This window comes from Orycteropus afer, unplaced genomic scaffold, assembly GCF_000298275.1.
Source record: "Orycteropus afer afer isolate SDZICR_OR568_19922 unplaced genomic scaffold, OryAfe1.0 scaffold00192, whole genome shotgun sequence".
In the NCBI taxonomy this organism is placed as follows: Eukaryota; Metazoa; Chordata; class Mammalia; order Tubulidentata; family Orycteropodidae; genus Orycteropus; species Orycteropus afer.
Genome location: NW_006921779.1, coordinates 195,955 through 220,411, shown reverse-complemented (window position 1 = coordinate 220,411; position 24,457 = coordinate 195,955). Strand labels below are relative to the sequence as shown.

The window sequence follows — 24,457 nt, the reverse complement described above, 5'->3', positions numbered from 1 at the left end:
GGGATAAAGAGGGCCTGGACTAGAGTTGGAGAGGAAGCAGCAGAATAGCATGGTGAAACGAGAAGAGCATTGCCTTAGGGATTAGAAAACTGACATTCTAATCTTGACTCTGCTACTCATTGACTCAGGTAATTAGGGAAATTCACTTTGCCTCTCCATTTCCCCTTCTGTGAAATGAGAGACTTTGTCAGCAAACTGCAGATTCAGGGATTAGCAAACTATAACCCACAGGCTAAATAAAGCCCATCCCCTATTTTTGTATGGCTCATGAGAAATGATTGAAAAGAAATCTGAAAGAATATTTCATGACATAAGAAAATTATAAAACTTGACATTTCAGTGTCTATAAATAAAGTTTTATTGTAACACAGCTCATTCATTTATGCATTGTCTTTGGCTGTTTCTGTACTACAGTGTAGAGTTGAGTAGTTGCTATTTTCTATCTGTATATTCTGCTAGCCTCTAGCATAAATGATCACTAAAATCACTTCTAGCAATATAATGCTATGATTCTATCAAATGACATGAGTGAGCTATAAAACCCTACATAAACGTAGTAAAAATATCTGCCCCCCCTCCCCAGGACTATGAATTACAACTGATGACATATAAGGCCTTTGTGGAATCGCAGCAGAAATCCCCTGGCAAGCGCCGTCGTGTGCTTTCCTCTTCAGATGCCATCACACAAGAGGTGAGAAAAGGAAAAAGAAAGACTCACTTGTCTGGGCCTTGCAGTTTGATTTAGGATTCCCCTGTCTGTTGGACAAGGAGCTTTGGTGGCACAGTAGTTAAGGCATTTGGTTGCTAACCAAAAGCTTGGTGGTTTGAACCTACCAGCTGCTGCTTATGGGGGAAAGGTGAGGCTGTCTGTTTCTGTAAACATTTATAGCCTTGGAAACTATGGGGCAGTTATGCCTTGTCCTATATGGTCTCTATGAGTCCAAATCAACTTGACGGCAGTGAGTTTTCTGTTGAACATGTGACTATATGGAAACTTCTTATTTTCAGTTATTTAAATGTACTTTTCTGGCAAATAAGTTATCTATTATTTCTTTGAACCACAGTTCATGGACTTAAGGACTCGCTACACAGCATTGGTCACCTTAACAACTCAGCACGTGAAATACATCAGTGATGCACTCCGGAGGCTAGAGGAGGAGGAGGTGAGGACAATTGGAGTCTAAATCACCTTGAAAGCACATGGAAAAAAAAAACCCTGTGCCTTATCTTTCAAAATTTAAAGTGTACATATTTAGCATTCCTACCTCTGGTAGCATAGTGCATAAGGCATTTGACTGATAACCAGAAGGCTGGCAGTTCAAACCCACCAGTCACTCCTCAGAAGGAAGATGGGGTGATCTATTTCCATAGTGATACTGCCTCGGAAACCCAAGGAGGGGTCCCTATGAGTCGGGTCCGACTCCACAGCACACGACAACAACAGCAACCTCTTAATATCTTTATTGAAGAAATAGTAGAAGTACATGAAGAAAGAGATGTGAACAAAGATCTGCAATAAAGTAAACCATAATTTGTTAAAGGGATATATTTTTAAAAATCAGAATTCCATGAAATGGAGTGTTATGAAACTGTTAAAAAGAAATATGTCTATCAACAGATATGGCAAGATAATCATAATACATTAATATGGGGGAAAAAACGCATGGTAGAAATATACTTAGGATTTCTGTAAAAAAAAATGTGTGGGCACCACACAGAGGCATAATATGAGCATAAGAACAGGTTGAGAAGTGTATAAACCAAATTTCTGAGGAAATGAGATTAAGGGAACATACACATCTCAGATTTGTTTGTAGTGGGTATGTAATCATTTTGTAATTGAAAAAAAAAAACTGTGGTTTTGCAAAAGAATAAATGTAATCAGTAAATAAATGTGTGGAAAGTTATTCAAGTCCTTCTATAAAAGGAATGTTGTTGAAAACATTAGCCATAGCATCTTTTGCCCATGTAAATTAATAGAAAACTTCCTTTATGTCAATACCTACCTCACTTATTCTCTATAGGTTTAGTTTCTTCACCTGAAAATGTAACAATGATGAAAATGAAGAAAATTCGACATGTGAAGGGCTTTTTTTCAAAATCAATAATTATGGAGTACCTATCATATGCTGGGAAGGAACCCTGGTGGCACAGTGGTTAAGCACTTTGCTACTAACTGAGAAGTGAGCGGTTTGAACTCACCACCTGCTCCATAGGAAAAAGATGTGTCCATCTGCTTCCGTAAAGATGACAGCCTTGGAAACCCTATGTGGCAGTTCTACTACATCTTACAGGATCACTATGAGTTGGAATCAAGTTAATGGCAGTGTGTAAAACACTGATTTTTTAGAAAAGTGCTAACCTAGTTATTGGAGCTCTGGTGGTGTAGTGCCTAAGGCATTTGACTGCTAACCAGAAAGCTGGTGATTCAAACCCACCAGCCACTCCTCAGAAGGAAGATTGGGCAATCTACTTCCATAGAGATACCTCCTTGGAAGCTCAAGGAGGGATTGCTGTGAGTCAGAAAACAACTCGATGGCACTGAGTTTGGTTTTTTTTTTTTTTTTAACTTAGATGTAATGAATTTACTTGTCACTGTCATATATTTAAGTACATGTGAGTAATGTTATAGGCCAAGTAAGTCATATTTAATTTGGGTTGTTTTAGCTGCCAGCTGATTAGGTATCTTGAGCATCTCTGTTTTAAGAAATCTGAAATTTGCAATGTCTAATAAGACATTAAGGAGCTCTGGTGGCCTAGTGACTAAGGCATTTGACTGTTAACCAGAAGATTAGTAGTTCAAACCCACCAGCCACTCTGTGGAAAGAAGACAGGGCAATCTACCTCCATAAAGATTTACCATCTTGGAAACCCAAAGGGTTGCTATGAGTCAGAGTCGACTTGATGGCAGTGAGTTTGACTTTGAGGTTTTTTTTTTTTTTTTAAATCATTGACCAGGTTACTGATTTTCAATCTGTTATTCTAGAAAGTGGTAGAAGAGGAAAAACAAGAACATGTAGAGAAAGTTAAAGAACTTTTGGGCTGGGTGTCTACCCTAGCAAGGAATACACAAGGAAAGACTACCTCATCCCAGACTAAAGAGTCAACAGACATTGAAAAGGCTATTTTGGAACAGCAGGTGAGTGAACAGTCCATCTTTCTCTACCTGGACACAATATAATTTTTTCCTAGGATATTTTAAAAGTTATGTCTAATTATTTTTGATTCTTTAATTCTTTGGGTACTGTTTTGGTTATCTAATGCTGCTATAACAGAAATACCACAAGTGGATATCTTTAACAAACAGGGATTTATTCTCTTACAGTTTAGGAGACTAGAAGTCTGTGTTCAAAGTGCTAGCTCTAGTGGCTGGATGAAGGCTCCTATACCTTGGGCTTCAGCTCCGCCTCATGCTCCTAGCCCACTGGAGCTGGAGGCTTCTCTTAACTCAGGCTGACAAACCCAGGCTCCACAAGTAAAATGGTATAGTCCCAAGATTGTTAAGCAACACGGCAGGCCACTAGTTCAAATTCAGAAACAGTTCCAAGATCAGCAGGCAACATGGCAGGCTGCTGAATTAAGACTCTGCTACATGCAGAGTCCAAGCGTGCCAAAAAGTTCAAGACCTTTCTCAAAACATCTTCTTACATACTGGAAACAGACCACATCCCTAAGGCAGCTACTCAACTGCCCACAGAAGATTCCAAGATGGAGTTAATTACTAGTCTCATTGTGGGGAATAACTACATCCAGCTGCCCAGCCATTCAAAACTTGGCCCAGCCAAGTTGACATATAACCTTAACTACCACGGATACTAAAGCTTTTCTTTTTATTTCTACTGGATAGATTCTAGCAGAGGAGTTGACGACCAAGAAAGAACAAGTCTCTGAGGCCATCAAAACTTCACAGATCTTCTTGGCCAAGCATGGTCATAAGTGAGTATCAAATGGGAGATTATAGCACATCTGGGAGACCTGCTATACCTGGCTGAAGTTTTGGATCATGATGAGAAGTCAGCTTGGAGAATTCAAAGTAGCATGAGCCAGATCATGAAGAGCCTTGTACCTCATGTTAAGGAGTTTTCGTTTTACCTTGTTGGCTGTGGGAGGTATTTTAAATGTGATTGAATTTTGTTTATAAAAGTTGCTATAACAGTTTTATAGAGTATGGATTGAAATGAGGCAAGAGAAGCTGAGTGATCAATTAAAAGACTGTTCAGTAATACAGGCAAGAAATGACAAGGAATGGAAAGTAGGGGACAAATTATTAAGGATAAGAATTGATAGAGTTTGATGACAGAAGAAAATTATCAGATATAACTCCAAGGTTTCTGGCTTAGGCCATTGGGTATATGGTAATACTGTTAACCAAGATAAAAGGAGTAGGTTGAGGGAGGAGGGACTGGCTTTTGTTTTAGACATTGTGAAGAATCTGTAGGACATTGGAGTGGCAATGCCTAGTATGTATTAGAAAGTACTTAATATATTTATTTATGCCTTGCATAGTTCCACTAAAAATGGAACAATGGGATGCTATATATGTGAGTTTAGAACTAAGGAGCTCTGGTAGCATAGTGGCTAAGGCACTTAACTGCTAACCAGAAAGGCTGGCAGTTCAAACCCACCAGCCACTCCTCGGAAGGAAGATGGGGCAATCTACTTCCGTAGTGATACTGCCTTAGAAACCCAAGGAGGGGTCGCTATGAGTCGGATCCGACTCGATGGCACATAACAACAACAACAACAACAAACTGATGGAAATTTGAGTCATCAGAGTAGTAGAACCCATATGAGTAAATTAGTTTAAAATGGCTTTTTAGGGCTTCTTGGCTTATGAAAAGGAAGGTCTGGTGGTACAATGGGTAAGGCTGCTAACCAGAAGGTCAATGGTTCAAACCATCAGCTGCTCCACAGGAGGAAGATGGGGCGATCTACTTCCATAAAGATTTACAGCCTTGGACACCCTATGGAGGTCACTATGCAATTGACTTGATGACAGGGAGTAGGTAGCTTGTAAAGGAAATCTCAGGGAAGTAAAAGGAAAACTATGAGTGATACCTCAGAACAAAAGAGAGAACAGAGGCCAAAAAAGGAGTGACCAGAAGTCAAGAAATGTTAAAAACCCAGTTTCTGTTGCTGCTGGAATGTGTTTGGTAACTTTGGTGAGAAGTTGGGGAGTGATGCCAATTTTGGTATGATTAGAAGCACATGAGAGATGAGGAACACAGAGTGAAATTAGACTTCTCCTTCAAGAAGGTTGGCCATGAGGAAAGTAAAGAGATAATATAGTAAGTAACTGGAGTGGAAAGAGTTTTCTTTTCTTAAAAGAAAAGAGGAATTTAGGTATATAAGACCATAAGAGAGAATGAGATCAAAGTAATAGGAGAGAGGTTCTAGAGAACACGGAAGAGGTTGAAATTCATTAATAAGTAGAAAATACAAGCTTAAACAGGAGATGAGACAGCTGTTGCTCTAAGGTTCCAAGTGAGGGAGGTGAGGAGAAAGGTATTCATAGAGGTAAATTTGCTAGGTGTGAAGTCAGAAAATAAGAGAATTAGTGCCAAATGGCCTGTATTTTTTCTTTGAAAATGTGAAGTAGTTTGCTGGAAGTTAGAGTAGTGCCGGGGGAGCGGGGGTGAGGGCTTGGATGGGAGCCTTCAAGAGGATTGTCAGGAAGCACTGAGGCTGGAAATCAGTAAGATCTCTCTATACCTTTGTAGGATCCTTCTCCTTTCTTCCTCCCTACCCCCACCACCACTGGAAGTACTTAGCTGCCTGGGTGTGGGAACAGAGAAGTCCAATGTTTGATTGATCAGGCTGGGGCTTTATCAGATTAGGGAGGGAAGAGTGCAAGGGTAATAGTAAGGGACAGATTGAGAAGATGGCCTGTGGGGTCTGGGCTCTAGCGACAAAACTAAAGGTAATAAAGAGGACTGATAGATTAAGAGAAAATGGAGGACTCAAAAGATTAGAGAAATGTCAGTGAGGTTTATGGGATAGTTGTAATATGAAGCAATATAATTAATTCTTAAAAACATACTGTGGAGGGAAAAAAACAAATTGTAAAATTCTCCAGATTCATGATGGTGGTTACTCTGGGCAGAAAGGAACAGGAATGGGATTGGTGGCACAGTAGGCTTTAATCGTATCTGGTATGTTTTATTCCTTAGAAAAAGATCTGAAGGAAATATGACAAAATTTTTAAGCTTGGTTAAGCTGGATAGGTGGGTAATAGATAAATTATCATTTGTTATAGAGAGGAAAACTATGCGTTGGATTCTAAAGTCTTTACTGAGTCTGGAAGACTGACCAGATGATTCATAGGTAACAATGACAAAGAAGCATATATAATCCAAGGTAAAAAAGGAAAGATTTTGAAGCAATAGTGGACAGTTTGGAGAATGGTATCTCTCTAAAAGAGCTTTAATGCTTCATCTTTTAGGCTCTCAGAAAAAGAGAAGGAACAGATATCTGAGCAGTTGAATGCCCTGAATAATGCTTATCATGACCTTTGTGATGGTTCATCAAACCAGCTTCAACAGCTTCAGAGCCAGTTGGCCCAGCAGACAGAACAAAAGGTACTTTTAGTTTTTCTCTGCAAATACTGGGGGGTACCTTTTGAATGGTGTGAAAATAGCTTGGCCGATTGAGAGTCATAATCACTAGCTTTCTGTGACCAATGTAACTTAATTTTTAACCTCACATTAGCAGCCATTTGTCTTGTGTTTCTTTACTGGGGTTCCATGATGTGTTGGTCAGTCAAAAACACTAGAAGGCACTTACTCCTAAGCCTTTAGACCTGGTTCAAGTTTTTTTAATGTCTGCCATTTTGTGGTTGACTGTTGTTAAGGAGAACATTTACTGCTAGGTCTGTATTACATCGGATTACTCCTTTATGACATTGTCATTCAGAAGTTGAAAGCCAAGAGTTCTGGTTATGGGGAAGAAAAAGCCATGAACCTCTTCCCTCCTTATATTATTTTCAAATATGAGTAAATAAATGTGAAATGTTCCATTCTAAAGCAAACTGGTGGGTTAGCTTCACTGACTGAGACGCTGGTTCCCTTCACTCATAGTCATCCCATCATGTGGCATCTTTACCAGTTTTCTTCCATGTTCATTTCCTGGACCATATGAAAGTTGTTGAAGTTCCTGCTCCTTGTCCTAAGTTCTTCCTGGATACTTGTGTGTGTATATGTAGACTTAACATATTATATACATGTGTCTCTGGGATATATATGTGTGTTTGCCTGCTTATTTCCTATGTTGTGAAGCAATGGCCAACTTATTGGGACAGGTCAAAACTTAAGTTCATGTGGTAATCAAATTTGGTTCAGGTGATATTGAAAATGATATTCTGACGAAATATACCTTGGTTCTGGTTCTTTGATATGAAATTTGTGCAGGAGGAGCTAGAATCATAAAGACCACAAGACAAAACCAGCTACGACTTGATAGTGTATTACCAAAAAGAATGTGCTGGTTTAGCATTCTCTCTGTAAGGTAGCCCACTTCTAATGGCTTGTTGCTTCACCATATAAGGGAGTATGTGAAAAGTTTTAACAATTGCTTGCTGAGAACACCCAGTTCTCGTTATAAAAGGTTAAAAGAGGGGAAGAAAAAAAAGTAAGAAAGACAAGCTGCTGAGCACCACCACATTGAGCATGATGTGTCCCCTGTACCGTTTGTGTGTTTCATGTGAAGTATTGTTTGATTAACTGACATCCTTGCTTACAAGTTTCACTAACCCTTTGGAGTTTAAGCACAAATGCACAAAGGGAAAAGAGGACGACCTGTTTGGGGTTCTTTTTTGCAAAAAACAAACAGTCGCATGCTGGACGCTAACACCAAGCTTACACTGTGTGTGTGATACGGCTGAGCTGCTCCATAAGGCTCTCTCTTTTACCTGCCCAAGGTGCACCCTGCAACTCTGGTAAGTAGAAGCCTTTTGTGTTTTCTTTCTTCTTCTCTCTCTGTCTTTTTGTGCTTGTTGAGGTCAGAATATCCATGTTTGGTAGGGCTGAAGTGGATTGCTCTGGACCACTTCCCAGCTCAGTGCTTCCTGCCTATCCTCCAGTATCTAGGGTGTTAGAAAGAACACTGTAGTCTTTCTCTTTGGCTGGATTCTAGGCCTTTCCTCATTGTCAGCATTTCTGAGACTCTATGAATCTCCCTGAAGAAATTAGAAGTTTTTAAAAGAATTTTTTCTTTTATCATATTGTCTGTTTCTGAATAGTCTTTACATGGATTTTGTAAAAGGAATTTTTCATGTATCTCATAAAATCATATGATAGGACACTTTTCCCATCAATCTCTATAAAATAGAAACAAGCAGAGTTCCATAATTTACAGGTTTAATGTAAACAAATTAAACTTTACACTCTGGACCAGAAAACCAAAGTAGAGAATAACAAAATTTTAAGTATTGTGGAGAGTTCTGCCAGTTCTTCCATTAATAAACCTCATATGGTGGGTGAGGTGGAAATGTGAATGAAGTCTCCTGCTCCTTCTTTTGCTGTCCATTCTGTATGTTTTATAACATGCGGATCTCAAGCTAATCAAGCTTGAGAGCCTCGGTGCATGTTTTTAAAATCTGGGGGAAAACAAGTGAATGACTTTAAGAATTTACTTACTATTTATCCATCAAATATTTATTGAACTTCAGATAGTGTTCTGAGACACTGAGTGGGGAAAGTACCTGCTCTTATTAGAGTTTGCATTCTCACTGAGCTGGAAATGAAATGCATCATTTATTTTATTTTATTTTTTATATTCCCAATGAGAATATTTTTCAGAATTGCCAAGTATTATTGCCATCATAAAAGAGGTAGTGGAGAAGTAATCTAGAAGAAAATAGACTGTAAACAGTCCTTTATATTAAATATGTTCAGCTTTGTGAAAAACTCAGTACATTGTCATAAACTTGCCCATTTTCTGAAGGACTAGTGAAAATTTCTGCTTTTATTGCTAGATGTAGGGTTGAACTTTTCAGGCTTCTTTAGTGCTGGCTCTTTCTTGGTTCTTGATTGTTTTTTTTTTTTTTCTTTCCTCTTGTGATGTCTCTAATAGCATTTCTTAGATGTGCACAGCTGTGAATTCCTTGTGTCTTAAGGCCCAGCTATACATCCTTTCTTCCTTTACCCTGGTTCTCACATTGCTTTTTTTATATCTCCATTTGGGAATTCATAAAACATACACTGTCAGTGATGTGAAGTATATAAACATTTCTCACAGGAGTTCTCTTCTATTCCTGCATCTTAAAGGGGTAACTTGGGTGATGAGGTTTTGTTATTGTTCTTAGATGCTGTTGAGTTGGTTCTGACTTACAGCTACCCTATGTACAACAGAACAAAACAATGCCTGGTTTTGCACTATTCTCACAAACATTGCTGTATTTGAAGCCACTGTTACAGCCACTGTGTCAGTCCATCTCATTGAGGGTCTTCCTTTTTTTCACTGACCTTTTTGAAATGAATTATTTAGAAGTGACTGGCAGTTGCTTCAACAAGATTTTTCATCAGTAAATTAAAGAGTTAAGTAAGAACCAGAAAGTAACAGTGACCAAAGAGAGGAATAGATAAAATCATTTATAGAAAATGAAGGGAATGACTATGAATAAGAAGAGCTGGAAACTGGTGATTAATAAAACTGATAAAATGTCCTACAACATGAAACACTTTATTTCCAAATACCACCACTCTGTGGTTAAAAGCTTCAAAATGGTAATTCTTTCAGAGCTATGCATAGATTTTACAAGAGATTACCATAACTCCTGTATAAGATGTGAATCTGCTGTACTTGTCCTTTATGCATGTCACCTTCTGGATCTAACTGGGGAGGCAGTAAATAGCATAAGATTTAGTTTAGTAACCTTGGTGTAGTTACCCAGCCTCTCTGAACCTCGTTTTCTTATCTGTAAACTAAAGATTAAAATAATTACTTAAATAAAACTGTTGTGAGAGTGAAATATCAGTATAATATATATTATATTTAATATAAATATAATAAATATATTAAAGGATCAGTAAGTAGTAGCTGTAATCCTAATTGTACTGTTCATACTAGCCTGGATGAAAAGAGCAGTTCTGGGGTCAAGGGTTCCCAGCATGTTCACTTCCTTGACTCGCTACTTCCAATTCCTAGAACTAATTTAACTCAGAGCCATTGCTTTGGGAGAACCTAGCATTGACTACCCAGAGTATGATTGTCCCCCGCTCTTAAACAGCTGCTTGAATAGTATACATAGGCCCATCTCCCTGGATGCATTAGTGTTCTGTGGCTATTAGGCTGCTTAAATCTCTCTTCTAATCTTATGGACCAGTCCTGATGCACTCATCAGCAGGAAAGTGCTGTTTCAAGAGTCTTCTGCCTCGGTTGCAACACTGAGAAGTTGTTATAAGGGGTTGAATTTTCACTTTTTAGGAACTGGTATGTGCCTATAAGAACCTTTGTGGTGATTTAGTCTTAGAACTTGCCATCCTTTCACTTTTCATTGCTTGCCACTTTGTAGAGCTTATTATTCAGATAAGCTTAATGCTACCATCCCTCAAGTAATCTTTGAGATTCTAGTCCTGTTAAACATTCTGCAGTTTAGAAAAATTCTTTTTTAGTATTAATACTGTCAGACTTGAGAATATTTCCTACATGTTGGGGTTTATTCCAGGCTAGGTTTTTCTGGTAGTTGGAATTTGATATACTATAGTTCTTTAATTGACTCCTTTCAAGTATTATATTTCTCCATTGGCACTGATTCTCTTTTCTTTTTTCATTTTCTTTTTAGGGTTGCAGAGCAGTTGCTGGGGTGATTGACCTAGGCACAGTGGAAATATTTCCCATCTTCAGAGCCATGCAAAAGGGCCTCATTGACCAAGACACAGGCCTTGTGCTCCTAGAATCCCAGGTTATCATGTCTGGCCTAATTGCTCCTGAGACCAGTGAAAAGCTTTCTTTGGAGGAGGGCCTAGCACAAAACCTCATTAGTCCCCAGATGTACCAGCAGCTCCAGGAGCTACAGGATGCCCTGTCCTTAATAAGCAGGCTCCCTGAGGGCAAAGGCCCTCTTTCTGTGGTGGAAGCAATTGAAAACAGAACAATCAGTGAGAGAGTTGGACTGAAAATCTTAGAAGCTCATCTGGCAACTGGAGGTTTCTGTCTCTCCCCCAGTGAGAACTGTGTTAACCTAGAGGAGGCTTTTCTTCAAGGTTTCATCACTCCACATCTTCATTCTGTGTTGGAGTCTTACTTGAGGTCATCCAAAAATTTGATAGACCCCAATACAGCTGAGAAAATCAGTTTACTGGACTTGATGCAGAGATGTATTGTCCACCAGGAATCAGGGTTGAAATTGCTGCCTGTCAAGCAATTGGCAGGGGGGATGCTGAGCTTTAAATCAGGCCGGAAGGTTAGCATTTTCCGTGCAGTTCAGGAAGGATTGATAGATAGGCAGGTCACTGTCCGGCTGCTAGAAGCTCAGCTTTTTGCTGGTGGCATAGTGGATCCAAGAACAGGACACAGACTTACAGTGGAAGAGGCTGTAAGACATAATTTGATCGACCAAGATATGGCCTGTGCTATTCTCATAAGGCAGCTTCAGACAGGAGGCATCATAGACACTGCCACTGGGCACAGGCTGATGATAAATGAAGCAGTGAGCAATGATCTAGTAGCTGTGAAGATTGCCCTTGTGATTCTGGAGTCCCTTTGGTCATTCATGGGGTTACTATGGCCTGAATCTGGAGAAATCCTCCCAATCACAGATGCCCTGGAACAAGGCATTGTGTCTACTGAACTAGCTCATAAAATCCTTAGTGGCCGACAGCATATTAAGGCTCTGTTTCTACCAGCAACCACAGAGGTTTGGTCCTGGGAGAAAGCAGTAGAGAATGGAGTCTTAGATAAAGATCTTGCCGGTAACTTAAGGTCAATTTGCATACCTGATGTGATGCCCTACATGCAATTAACCGACTCTTCAGAAAGAAGCAAATTAAGCGTTAAAGCTGGAACAGCAGCTCTGCCTTGCAGCAAGGGCGAAACTGAGGGCACAGCAAGCCATAGGGAGAAGCTGTTGTTTCAGCTGATGACTCACAGCTATATTAATGTGCAGGATGGACAGAGATTGCTCCTGTTAGACAAAGAGCTGCTAGAGGCACTAACACCAAGAGTCGAATCTCAAACAAGTCCTCTAGAAGTATTTGGAGTTGAACATAATAGACTAGAAATTCCTGAGGAATTACAAAAATCAGCTAATGTGCAAATCACAGAAGCTTTCTGTGATGGGCTGACATTGAAGCCACGTGAGTTCCAGTTTTCTTCTCAGAACAAAGAATATCCTGATCAGAAAAATTCTACTGAAGCAAAAGGCAAAAAGACCATTGTAGAAACAGAATTTTCCTATATTGAGAACCCTGGAAGGGACCTGTTTGTAGCAGAACAAAAAGTGAGAAATCCAAATGCTAACACTTTGGAGGTCATAAATAAAGTTAAATCAGAGCTACAAAGGCAGTTGTTAGGCATCAAAAGGGAAGACAGAACAGAAATGTCTACTAGAAAAAATGTCAGCAGTGGTCTCCTTACAGTACCTCCTGAGGAAGCAGAGGGTTTGCATTTGGTGGTTGACAGAGATCCTTTTTCTGTTGAAACATCAAAAGAAGAAAGGCAAGCTCTCAGAAAGACTTTCTTTACCTGTCAGAAAGAACAAGCAAACCTACTTGAGACCAAACATATTCCAAGTGAAACTGGACGAACTCTCATAAAACCCCAAGGCAAAATGTCACAATTTGAAATAGCAAAAACTCTAGATTTAGAATCTCAATTAAAGTCTGAAAATGGCATGAGTACCCATTCTTGGGACCAAAAAAAAGCTATAAATAAAATGCCTGTGGATAAGGATGATCATAAACAAAGTCAAGAAGGAGAAAACATTGCAGGTAGCAGTGTGATGATGTTAGAAAAGAAAGATGAGGAAGATAATGGTAGTGAAACTTCCCACTCATACAATCATCCTTTAGAATTCCTTGAAGAAACTACTTTAAATGTATTATCTGCACAATTTCAAGATGGCAGTATCTTTCATGAGCAAACTGGTCAGAAGCTTTTACTAAATGAAGCAATAGCCCAAGGTGTCATGCCCAGTCATACTGCTGTGCAACTTATGGGAAAGTTTAAAATGTTTCGGGGCTTCTTTGACTCCCAGACCCATGAGTCTTTGACAACTGAAGAAGTCATTGATGAAGGTCTGATGGATGAGAAACTGTTACATAATGTTCTCATGTCAGACAAAGCTGTAAGTGGTGTCTTAGATCCCCATACTCACACACTCTACTCTGTGAAGGATGCGATTGCAGTTGGACTTCTTGATAAGCAAACAGCCAGTAGAATTTTAGAAGGGCAGGTGGTGACTGGTGGAATTGTTGATGTGAAACGAGGCAAAAAAGTTTCAGTGACTTTGGCCTCAAATCTTGGCTTGATTGACAGTGCTGACCAGACAGAACTTATAAAACTAGAGAAAGCCTCCAAAGGAAGAGATGCTGAAAAAATTATTAGGGAGAGATTAATTAGCTTACAAATGGAAACCACTGGATTTATGGACCCTGATACCAAAGCCCCTTTAACAGTTGTCCATGCCATTGACAGAGGTCTTTTGGAGAGAGAGGAAGCCATTCAGTTGTTGATTAAGCAAGTAGTAGATGGAGGTATCATTCACCATGTATCTGGGATGAGACTTTCTGTTGATAATGCCTTTAAACATGGCTTGATTGATGAAGACTTATCCAGGCAACTCAAAAAAGTTGAGAACTTAAACCTCTATCAGTTTTTTCATCCTGGAACAAAACAAACTATTTCCCTTCCTGAAGCCATAAAGTTAGATCTTATTACCCCAGACTTGAAAAGGGAAATCCAAGAAATTCAGGCCTTGACTGGAAGCTTTGTGGATCTCCTTTCTAGCCAACAGTTGACCTTGGCAGAAGCTAAAAAAGAAGAACTGTTAACTGATAAAGCAATATTGTCTTCAGGAATGATGCATGGGGTTCTAGATCCTGAGAAACACAGAATTGTTCCCTATTCAGAATTAATAAAGAAATGTAAAATTGATATTGAATCTGGACAGAGATATCTAGAAGTAATTCCCTTCTCAGATATCAAAGATGGGATGAGTGGCAAAACACTTACATTGTCTGAAGCAATTCAACTTGGAAAAGTAGACTTGGCACCTACATTGAGGATTTTAGAAGCCCAGGCAAGTACTGGTGGAATCATAGATACTACTACAGGAAAAAGACTGACATTAACATCAGCTTTGGAACAGAAGTTGGTAGATGAAAACATGGTCAGAATTATTGCATCTCATCAGATGTTAAGTGGTGGGATTGTTGACATATTTAATGATCGGAAGGTAAATTTACAGGAAGCTGTTGAGAAAAGATTGATCAGCCCTGAACTGGCAACTATGATCCAAATAGATACTTTAGAGCCCAGGAATCATAGGGATCAGATTGAAAAGCATGATAGAATTGAAGTATTTGAATTAAAGAATGAATCTCTAAGAAAGGATATGTTAATTACTTGTAATCGGACTGAAATGAGTTGTGGTAAAGGAGAAAATGAGAGGTTATTTCAAATTGAAAGTCAGTCTACAGAAGAAATGGCTGAATCGAGACTTCCTGATGGGGAACAGGCAAAAAGAAACGTGACCATTTCATTAAGGGAGTCACAGTACAAGGACCAAGATCAAAGGAGAGCTTCTTCAGTTGCCAAAGGGTCTGTCAGTATCATGATTTCTGGTAATTTCAATGCTAAATCTTTGGACCATATTTCAGTGGCACATCCTCACTCCAAAGTTTGTAATTTTAAACACAAAGAAATGTTTCAGGATAACATGGGAAAGACAAATGAAGAGCCGGAAAAAATAGTAACACAGGTAGAAATTATCTCTCATATGAAACAGTCTACCTTAGGTCTGGATTCTAAAGAAATAAGTGATATGATTTCAGAAATGCAAGAATCAAATTGTGAAACTTCAAGCAAATTGCTAAATGAACAGGCTATGCAGAAGAAACCAATGGTTAGCAAAGGGAAAAGTGAGAGAGAAAAGGAGGAGATGATTTTAGAAGAAAGCATCAAAACATGCATACCAGCAGTTCTTTCAGAAGAAATGCTGAATGAGGAAACTGCCTTTAGAGATGGACATGACTCCAATCTAAAGAGGCAGCCTGTGGAAATAACTATACCTGAAAGAGGGAAAGAAGTTCATAGAGATCTGGAATTTCCCATTATTTGTAAAGCTGAAGATTCTTCCCGAATGGTATCCAAAGGAATTTCTATAAGAAGTCAAAATGCTTTAACATTCTTCAAGTCTAAACAGGCCAATGAAGACGAAGTCAACAATTTAAGCATCTGTTTGACTTTAAAACCAGAAGAAAATTTATTTCAAGAAATGACTGATGGAGCACAGAATGAGCCATTCTCTTCTATGACCCCAAAACCTGAAGGATTGCACTACCAGAAATCAGTTGGAAAAGTCCAAGATACAGACACATCCCAAATTTCCAAAGCAAATAAATCATTTCAAGGAACCACCAGGCAGACTAGCAGTTATCAAGACTCCTCTGTCACTTTTAAGACTCAAGAAACCAAAGATCTGATTTTCTCATCTAATGAATGTGAAGAAAAGTCACATCAAGAAGTAACTTTTGACTCAACGAAGACTCTTGAATTGGAAGAAATTACGGTTTCCAGAGTAGACCCAGAAGAAATGAGTTACCTAGAATTCTCAGGCAAAAAGGACCTTAATCATCAGGATAGCAAAAGTGATAGTGAACTTTGTGGACTTTCCCAATCTAACATACCAACAACTCAGGAAATAAGTAGAGAGATATTTGTAGAAATAGCGAATTCCACAGTTACAGAATCAGAAGCAAGATCTCTTGAAAGAATAGTGACTCAGGAAGGTTCCAGTGTTTTGGTGTCAGTTCTTCCAGAGAAACTGTTACCAGATGTGTTACAGAATGAGATTACAGGACAAGAAGATACTATTGTTAGCCCCACTGTTCCAGATTCCAATGCAGAAAAGATAGTACCTCTAATATCATGCCCTACAGAGAAGATGGGTGAGAAGACACCACAGGAAAAGCTCAGACAGAGCCATGGCAATGAACACTCTCCCTTCATGACTGTCCCTGGGGGAAAAGAAATTGAGGGTGTAAATGTGGAGCCCTTCAAAGCAACTAAGGTAAGTTTTAAGTGGTATGTTTGCATAATTTTTTTAGGTACAGCTAGTTGAAGGCTAAAATTCTTAACTGGGTACTGAGTTTACACATGTATTATTATATGCATAAATAATTTTAGGGCACTAGGTGATGCTCTGGTAGCATAGTGCCTAAGGCACTTGACTGCTAACCAGAAGGCTGGCGGTTCAAACCCACCAGCCATTCCTTGGAAGGAAGGTTGGGCAATCCTACTTCCATAGTGATACTGCCTCAGAAACCCAAGGAGGGGTCGCTATGAGTCAGGGCCGACTCGACGGCAAATAACAACAACAACAGGTGATTCTCTAAGTTATAACTTAGCTTCTTATCTGTCTATGTTATATCACTGTTTATTTCCATTGTTAAAAATTAGACAGTGGCTCTGATTATCTTTCTGAAATTTATAAGAGTTTTAAGTTGGAAACTAACATTGGAGCTACCTTGAAATACTGAGGTGATACTCCGGAAGTCAGACTGGCTTTTGGAAATGTTGGCTAAAATGCTGCTTATAGATTGTTAATTAGGAGCTTTTACTCATTGAGGAAGAGTTAACATAATCATTTTTTGTCTATCGATTTGGGAGAATTTAAACAAAGTAACATTTCTCCCTACCATACATATAATGCTTTTTATTTCTATCTAATAAGAAAACTTTGTCTTCTTTAAAAAGCAGATTTAAAGGAGAATGTCAGGTCTGAATGAGTTTTCTTTTTGGCTCCACAGAATGTATATAACCGGCGACTCTGTCTAGAACATGACGAGAAGTTGGTATCCTATCTGTCTCTGTTACGGGACATTGAAATGAGGACTAAACAGATTCAACCTCTGGAGCTAAACTTGACAGAGCGCCAGGATCTGCTGTGTCAGGCCAAGGTAGGTTCCCAGAGACTTCCACCAGGCCCATTGGCTTCAAAATAGCTGGTTCCAACTTCTAGATTCCAAGGCTTAAAAAGACCTGTTTGGCACTCTATTCCAGGCTAAACTATCTCAGACTCTTGTCTGATAATGATGGGATGGACTAGGTTGTAATAGAATGGACAAGATTTATAATAGACAGGCTTGAACAGACTTTGGATAAACTTGTCTATGAGTCTAATTATTACCTATGTAATCTTGGATAAATGAAGTAATTTGGCGGCAGAGTGATTGATTAGGAAACTATTTTAGTAATTCAAGCAAAAAATGTTGAGGGCATGACGTTGGGTTAAAAATAGTAGATTGAATGAATATGTTAATTAATCTCTATTATTTCCCAAAATTCCACTAACACATTAAGAAAACGTGTTTTCTAAATAAAATGCATAAACTCAAAATGAGAAAGAGAGCAAGAAAGGAGAAAACAGCAGTAAAGTTCTAGAAGTTAGAAAGCAGATGGATAGGGGATAATTGACTTGAAAAAACTGAATCTCAATCTTAGGAAGCTCAGGAATTACACTGTAGAATCCCCCAAAGGCTCCGAAAGTGGTAGTGCCAGAGAGCAGAGATGAAAATGAGTCTGCAAATAGAATAATTGGTTGAAAGTCTGTTTCAGAAGCAATTTGACCTTTAGATCTCCAACTTACTTCACATAGCCTGGAAATTACCCCTGCTTCACTGCACCAGAAGACTGAAGGATTATCCTCTGAGGGAAAGTGTAATACAGAGTATTTCTAGATATGAGGAGATTAGCTATTGAAGGAAGGGATTCCATACTGAAATAGTAGTATTAACTAAAAGTTCACATACTGGATCTTGAGTTTGACTACTCTAAGGGAAAAGACCTAATGGTACCGATAAGAGTGGTTTCCCAACTAAATGGTCCAACTCCAGCATCCTCACTAGACATTATAGTCAACAAATTCTGTAAGGCCAAGTTGGTGGATTGTATTGTTTAGCTCTTCTACATCTTTGTTGAGTTTCTTTCCAGTTCTATCTTTCAATGAAAGTGGTGTATTAAAGTCTCCCATTATGACTGTGGAGCCATCTATTTGGCTTTTCAACTCTTTTAAAGTCTGATTTATGTATTTTGGGGCTCTTTCATTGGGTCCATAGTTATTTACTATGCTTATATCTTCATGTTCAATTAATCCTTTAATCATTATGTAATGTCCTTCCTTGTCTCTTATGGTGGTTTTTGTCTTAAAGTCAATTTGATCAGAAATTAATTTTGCCACTCCTGCTCTTACAGTTGCCATTTGCTTGATATATCTTTTTCCAACCTTTGATTTTTAGTCTGTTTTTGCCTTTATCTCTAAGGTGTGTCTCTTGTAGGCAGCATAGTCAACAATTTCTCCCTCTGCACCTAGAGATTCTAGTCCTCTTTTTAGGACATTACTCACAAGCACAAGAATCCAGAAAGCTTCGAAACAAAAGACAGCCTGACACAAAGGACTAAATAAAAAAAAGAAACTTGGAGGAAATAGAGACTACTCTTGAAGGAAAATGTGCTTTAAAAAATACCATCATTTAAAGGACTAAAGGTAGAATGAAAAAGTGTAATTGTAGATCTTGGAAGAAAACTAGGCAAGAGTGGTCTCACAGAAACCAAAGAAGAGACTCAAGGGAAGAGTAGTCAACAGTGTTAAATCCTGCAAGGAGACTAAACACAATGAGGACTAAAAGGAGGATTTAGCACCTGGAAAATCTTTGTTGATTTTGATAGTTTCAGTGGAGTGAGTGGTGGGCACATAAATCAGGTTGCAATGGGTTGAGGGTAAATGGGAGATTAGAAGGTGCTGGCAATTAATATAGACCATTCTTTCCAGAAGCTTGATAGTGTAAGTAGGGAGAGAGATAAACAGGGGATAGCTTGGGAAGATGTACTGAGAGAGAAATGAAATTTTATTCAAGTGAGATAGTTCTTGAGTAGATTTCTGGGTTGAAGAGAAAGAACCAGTAAAGAGAATTTGAAGTTATAGAGCAGAGAAAGTGATAACTAATGGATTGGGATCCCTAAGGACATAGAAATTTATAGAATTAAATAGCCATGAAAGGGAAGAAGAATAGTTCTTTGACTGAAACAAGTTTAGGAGTTGTCACAGGATTGGAGTCACATTGAAGACAGAGATTTTAGAGGTTTACCAGTTCTAGGTGCTGTTAGAACCTACCATGTGGCATTGGGTAGGGTGGTTGAAAGAGAATTGAAGATGATGCTAGAAGAACCACAACACTTCTCTACAGCTTATTTCTGGCTTCTCTATTTAAGATCAGAATATTATAGACTAGCTGAGTTCAAAGGCTGGTTTGTGGGGATATTTTTAATGGTTTTTTTTTTTGTTTGTTTGGTCCCTTAGAATTTGAAGTGGAAGAGTCATCCTTTAGATTGATTTAATTTTCAGCTTATGAAGCAGGTCAATTCTGCATGACAGTCTCTTGAGGCAGCAAGGGATAGTGGAGGGAGCAATGAATGGAGTCAGAAAACTTGAATTCAAGTCCTGACTCTACTGCCTAGAGCAAGATTTTCTAGTCTAATTTTGCAAGTAACTCCACTCTATCCCCTTAGGTATTAGACAGGGAGCTAAAGGATTTGTCCACCTTGGTGAATCAGGAATTAGAGTGTGTTAATCAGATTATCATCAGCCAGCCTCAAGAAGTACCTGCTCAGTTGTTGAAGGCTCTAGAAAAAGATGCTAAGAATCTTCAAAAGTCTCTCAGCTCTGTGAGTGATACTTGGAGTTCCAGACTGCTCTACCTCCAGAATGTTGTGGAAGTGAAAAAGGTAATTTTCTCATTTTTATTTATAAAAGCTCACAAGGTCTAGACAGGCTTGGAGATTTTAGTAATCCGATTTACCATTGTTTCTTAGACTAAAATGTTAAATCAACAAGTACAGCTAGAAAGCAAACTTCAAGAACTGAAGGCCTGGGTTGGCAATACCAATCTTACTCTGAACAGCAAGGAATATAACAGTGAAACAGATGCTGACAGCCTGAATCACTATCTCCAACAGTATGAGGTAAACTCTTTACCCATTCTGAAACATGTTTTATTTATCCTTGTAGTTTTATCAATTTTATTTTTCTACTAGGCAAAGCAGCATCTTTACTTATCCTTCTTAGAAAGTATGATTTTCTGTTTCAGAATAAAGCCTGATCTTAAGTTTCTTTAAGTTATCATACCCCTGGTGCTTTTGTGATTATGATTGTTTCTCTTTTCAGCTATTCAAGAGAAAGTCTACATAATGGTCTATTACTATATACTTCAGGAGCTCTGATAGTGTAGTACCTAAGGCACTTGACTGCTAACCAGAAGGCTGGCGGTTCAAACCTATCAGCCACTCCTCGAAAGGAAGGTTGGGCAATCTACTTCCATAGTGATACCACCTTGGAAACGCAAGGAGAGGTCGCTATGAGTTGGGTCCAACTCAACAGCACATAACACAACAACAACAGTGTTTTGACAGTTTTTATTGCTTTCAAGAAACAAAGTAATAAGTCTAACTGTAATCTTTCACAGTTTTAATATGTATAAGCAACATTATTTACTCTAAAAATCAATTCTTAGTGAACCCTACCAGTAACTCACTGCTGGACAAATACAAAAAATATATTTAAACCAAAGAAAATAAAATTAGAAAGGTAACTCTCAGACCAGAAATTCATGTTATACTTTCCAAAATGTTTTTGTTTTTAATTTACAAATATTTAGGATTAGCAATAGTTTAGTTCTGTTAGCATAAATAATTAAAAGTCTACTGCATTTAGAAGTCAAATCAGTAAAGGAAATTAAATTGTAATTCATGAGGACTTTGGAGAGACCAGAAGTGGGTATTTCCAGTGCTAGGTAGGCCCTAGAAGTCATCAGTGTCAGTTATGAAAGTATAAGAAATTAACCTATCTCCTTAATTCTTTGATTAGAGCCAATAGCTCCCCTATGTGGATAGAGATACACAAAATTTATTTCTCTTTTTTTTCTTCTCCTACTTGCTTTAGGATTTGAAAGAGCTTATGGCTGAAAGGAAGTCTCAGCTGGATGATCTTGCTTTTGATACTCAGTTCTTTATCTCTGAGCACGCCCAGGACTTGTCCCCCCAGCAGAACCGGCAGATGCTCAGGCTTCTTAATGAGCTACAGAGGTCCTTTCAGGACCTTGTCGAACGGGCTGCAGCTCAGATGGATGCCTTACAGGGCCATCTTCAACAAATGGAGCAAGCAGCCTTGGTTAAGGTCAGACAGAACCAGAAGCTGTACTCAGTTTGTCTTTGGAAATGTCCTCTGTCTTTGGGTTTTCTGGCCGGTCTTCATCTATCACAGAACCTGGGTTTACCAATTTTGAAGTTTTATGTCATTCAGGCCAGTATGGTTCTGGTCCCAGAGGCAGCTGTTCTGGCTGTTTTTCTTGCCATGTTTTTGGTTTTGTGTGTGAGAGTACATGTGTGTTTATGTGTGAATGCATGTGCAGGTGTGTACTTTTTAGTGACTACTCTCACTGTGTCTCACTGTATCGGACTTACAAGTGAAAATCGTATACTTAGTCCTTTCGTCCTCTTCTTTCTCCCTTAGCATCCTTTTGGGGGTTGTTAGGAACATTTAGATACCCTGAATCTTGAGAAGGATAGTTCTAAAGTCAGTTTTATCCTGGGCCTTGTCAAAGGATTTACAGTATTTTTATCAGAATTCTATTAATTTTTTAGCACTTCTTTTTATTATTTCCTAGCCCTTCACACTATAGTGTCCAGTGCCTGTTCAATCATATGCAGTGTTTAGAAGCAGGGGTGATAGATTTTGAAAAAAGACTAACATCCTATCATCTTTCGTTACAACCCTTTTCTTGTAAAACTCAACATAATCATATTAATATTAACATCATTTCTGCTATTTGAACAACAAGTTGGTATACAACAAAACAATATGATAGCTATTTTCACCAATAAAAATGTTCTAGGGGCTTCTTTATTAAATACTGTGTAAAATAGAAAAATGATAGATAGATAGATGGATGTGGGTGGGAGGAGAAAGAGAGAATTGAGCTTTGGATCCAGGCTTAAAGGAAAGCAAGTTAGTCAGTGCCAAATATTCACTATTACTGCTTAATTATTTCAACTATATTGAAATTAAAATGCTTTAGTTACCTTCCACATCTGAAAACATGTAAGTCCCTCTCTCAGTGTGGTGTGGCCTATGGATAATTAATGAAATATCATATATTACTTTCAACTACAGTTATTTATATATTATTATGTAGTTTTATAGAGAGAGAGGGACTATATATATAGAAAGGGACTTGCATGTTTTCAGATATATGCATAGTTGCCTTCCATATCTGCAAATATGCAAGTCCCTTTCTTGGTATGGAATAGCCTATGAATAATTAATGAAGTAGCATTGGTCTGAGCACTTTAAGACACAGCCCAGATCCAAAGTAGGACTCTGAGCTGGAGCAGGTGATAGAACTGCATGTGAATATTCTCCCTGAGCACATAATTAATTCCACAATGTTTATTAACCTTGTTATTGTCAGAAATGCTCTACTTCTCTCTATATTTTCCCTGAATGTGTGTGTATGTCTGTGTTAACTTGTTTGCTTTGCTTTTTTCAGATTCAGTCTACACCCATCCTAACCCATGAAGATCCCGTTTTACAGCTGAAGAGCTCTTAGGAGTTATCTTCCAGAGCCCTTCTATTTGTCCCAAAGAGGGGGAGAGAGGGCCAATTTGACCACCTGTTTGTAAGTGCAGGTGACTAAAATGCCATCAGAAGGTAGACATTGATGAAAAATTGTTTTAGAAGGATGGTCAGGAGAACACATCATGCTCAATTGCTCGGTCCGGTGCTTCAGTGTCATGCAAGTGAGATGGGATCTAGAGAAAGGATCAGGCATAGAAACATCCTTCCTCCCTCCCCTTGGGCCTGGCTTTTCCCTTTGATATCACTGTAGTCACCTGAAGGAGTGAGCCAGTTGCTATTCCTGGGCAATTTCCTTCTTCTCAATATAGCCAGCTCAAGCCCCTGGTGCCTGGCATGTAATCATTCTATTTAATGGCTTTCTGCATTTGTGAGTCGTTTGATTTATAAAGTCAGTTCAATTATTAAAAAGCTAAATTAGCTTATGAATTATCCAGATCCTTGATTTTTCCTCCTACTGTAGTCCTTCTAATTTTCCATATTTTGACTTAATATGTAGCAAATCCCCTGGTTCTAGTGGAGGAAATGATCAGAACCATCAATTTATTATCATTATCATCTATGGATTTCAACCATCTGGGATCCCTGCTCTCCATTTCCAAGGATAATAATAGCAACCTGGCAGAAAAGCCCCAAACAAAAACCTAAAGTAGGAACATTGTTTCCTGAAATGATCTTGGGTTATAATCCAGATCATAGTCCTTACACAGCAGACTATCCAAACAAGGGGAGCTTTCTGAGTATGATTTCTGTGCCTTTTCCAGTCTCCCACGCACTTTTCCATCCTTAATATGTAACCTTCCTGGTTTGTATTTCAGGAGATTATCTTGTGCTTATGAAATGACAATTGTTGTCTCTTCACTCCTTTGCATTTTAATTAGACCCTGCAGAAACAACAGAATACATGTCACCAGAAACTGGAGGATCTTTGCAACTGGGTAGGACAGGCGGAAAGGACTTTGATGGGCCACCAAGGCAGAGCCACCCAACAGGACCTGTCTACCTTACAGAAAAACCAAAGTGACTTGAAGGTCAGTATGAGTTAATCTACTTTTTTTAAATTCCTTCAGCAAGTGCTCCTAAAGCCTTGCTATGTGCCACTTAGGAAGTATCCAAATGAGAAATGAAGAATATGTAGGAATTAATGCAAGAAGGGATGGGAGGAGGAAGAAAACATACCCAGCAGAGGCTTGTATGTTAGACTTGAGATAGGAATGGGATCAAGTACAACATATTCAAGTTAACTAAAGGAAAGTTTGGCTGGGTTTAAAGAGCAAGGGAAGATTGATTGGTAAAAGATGAAGCCAGAGAGGTAGTTGGGAACTAGATCATACTGATCCTTAAAGGCCATACTAAAGATGATGAGTATAAAGTAGAGAGAGTATAAAGTACCAGCCAGGTCTCAACTCTGCTAGAATCATGCTGCCAAATTTTCCTTTATAGGAGAATGATTTCTTTGAGGATGTCATCGCAAAATAAAAATCTCTGCTATTCAACATGTTTATGGGCAGTCTCCTTTTCACCTTAATTAAATATTTGCTTAGAAAATTAAATATGTTTACATTTCTTTGCATTGATTTAGGCCTCAGCTTTAAGCAAACTGTAGTCAGC

The 24,457-nt window shown here is 38.6% G+C and overlaps 1 protein-coding gene across 1 annotated transcript in view; it reads left to right on the top strand.

Moving 5' to 3' along the window:
* MACF1 (microtubule actin crosslinking factor 1) overlaps positions 1-24,457 on the top strand; it is a 307,684-nt gene that overhangs the window by 131,886 nt on the left and 151,341 nt on the right. The window contains exons 32-42 of the mRNA XM_042781878.1: positions 584-691; positions 1,065-1,163; positions 2,987-3,139; positions 3,848-3,936; positions 6,443-6,578; positions 10,781-16,228; positions 16,968-17,117; positions 19,726-19,941; positions 20,029-20,178; positions 21,155-21,388; positions 23,728-23,877. Coding sequence (XP_042637812.1) covers positions 584-691; positions 1,065-1,163; positions 2,987-3,139; positions 3,848-3,936; positions 6,443-6,578; positions 10,781-16,228; positions 16,968-17,117; positions 19,726-19,941; positions 20,029-20,178; positions 21,155-21,388; positions 23,728-23,877 — 6,933 coding nt within the window. The remainder of the gene's footprint in view (positions 1-583; positions 692-1,064; positions 1,164-2,986; positions 3,140-3,847; positions 3,937-6,442; positions 6,579-10,780; positions 16,229-16,967; positions 17,118-19,725; positions 19,942-20,028; positions 20,179-21,154; positions 21,389-23,727; positions 23,878-24,457) is intronic.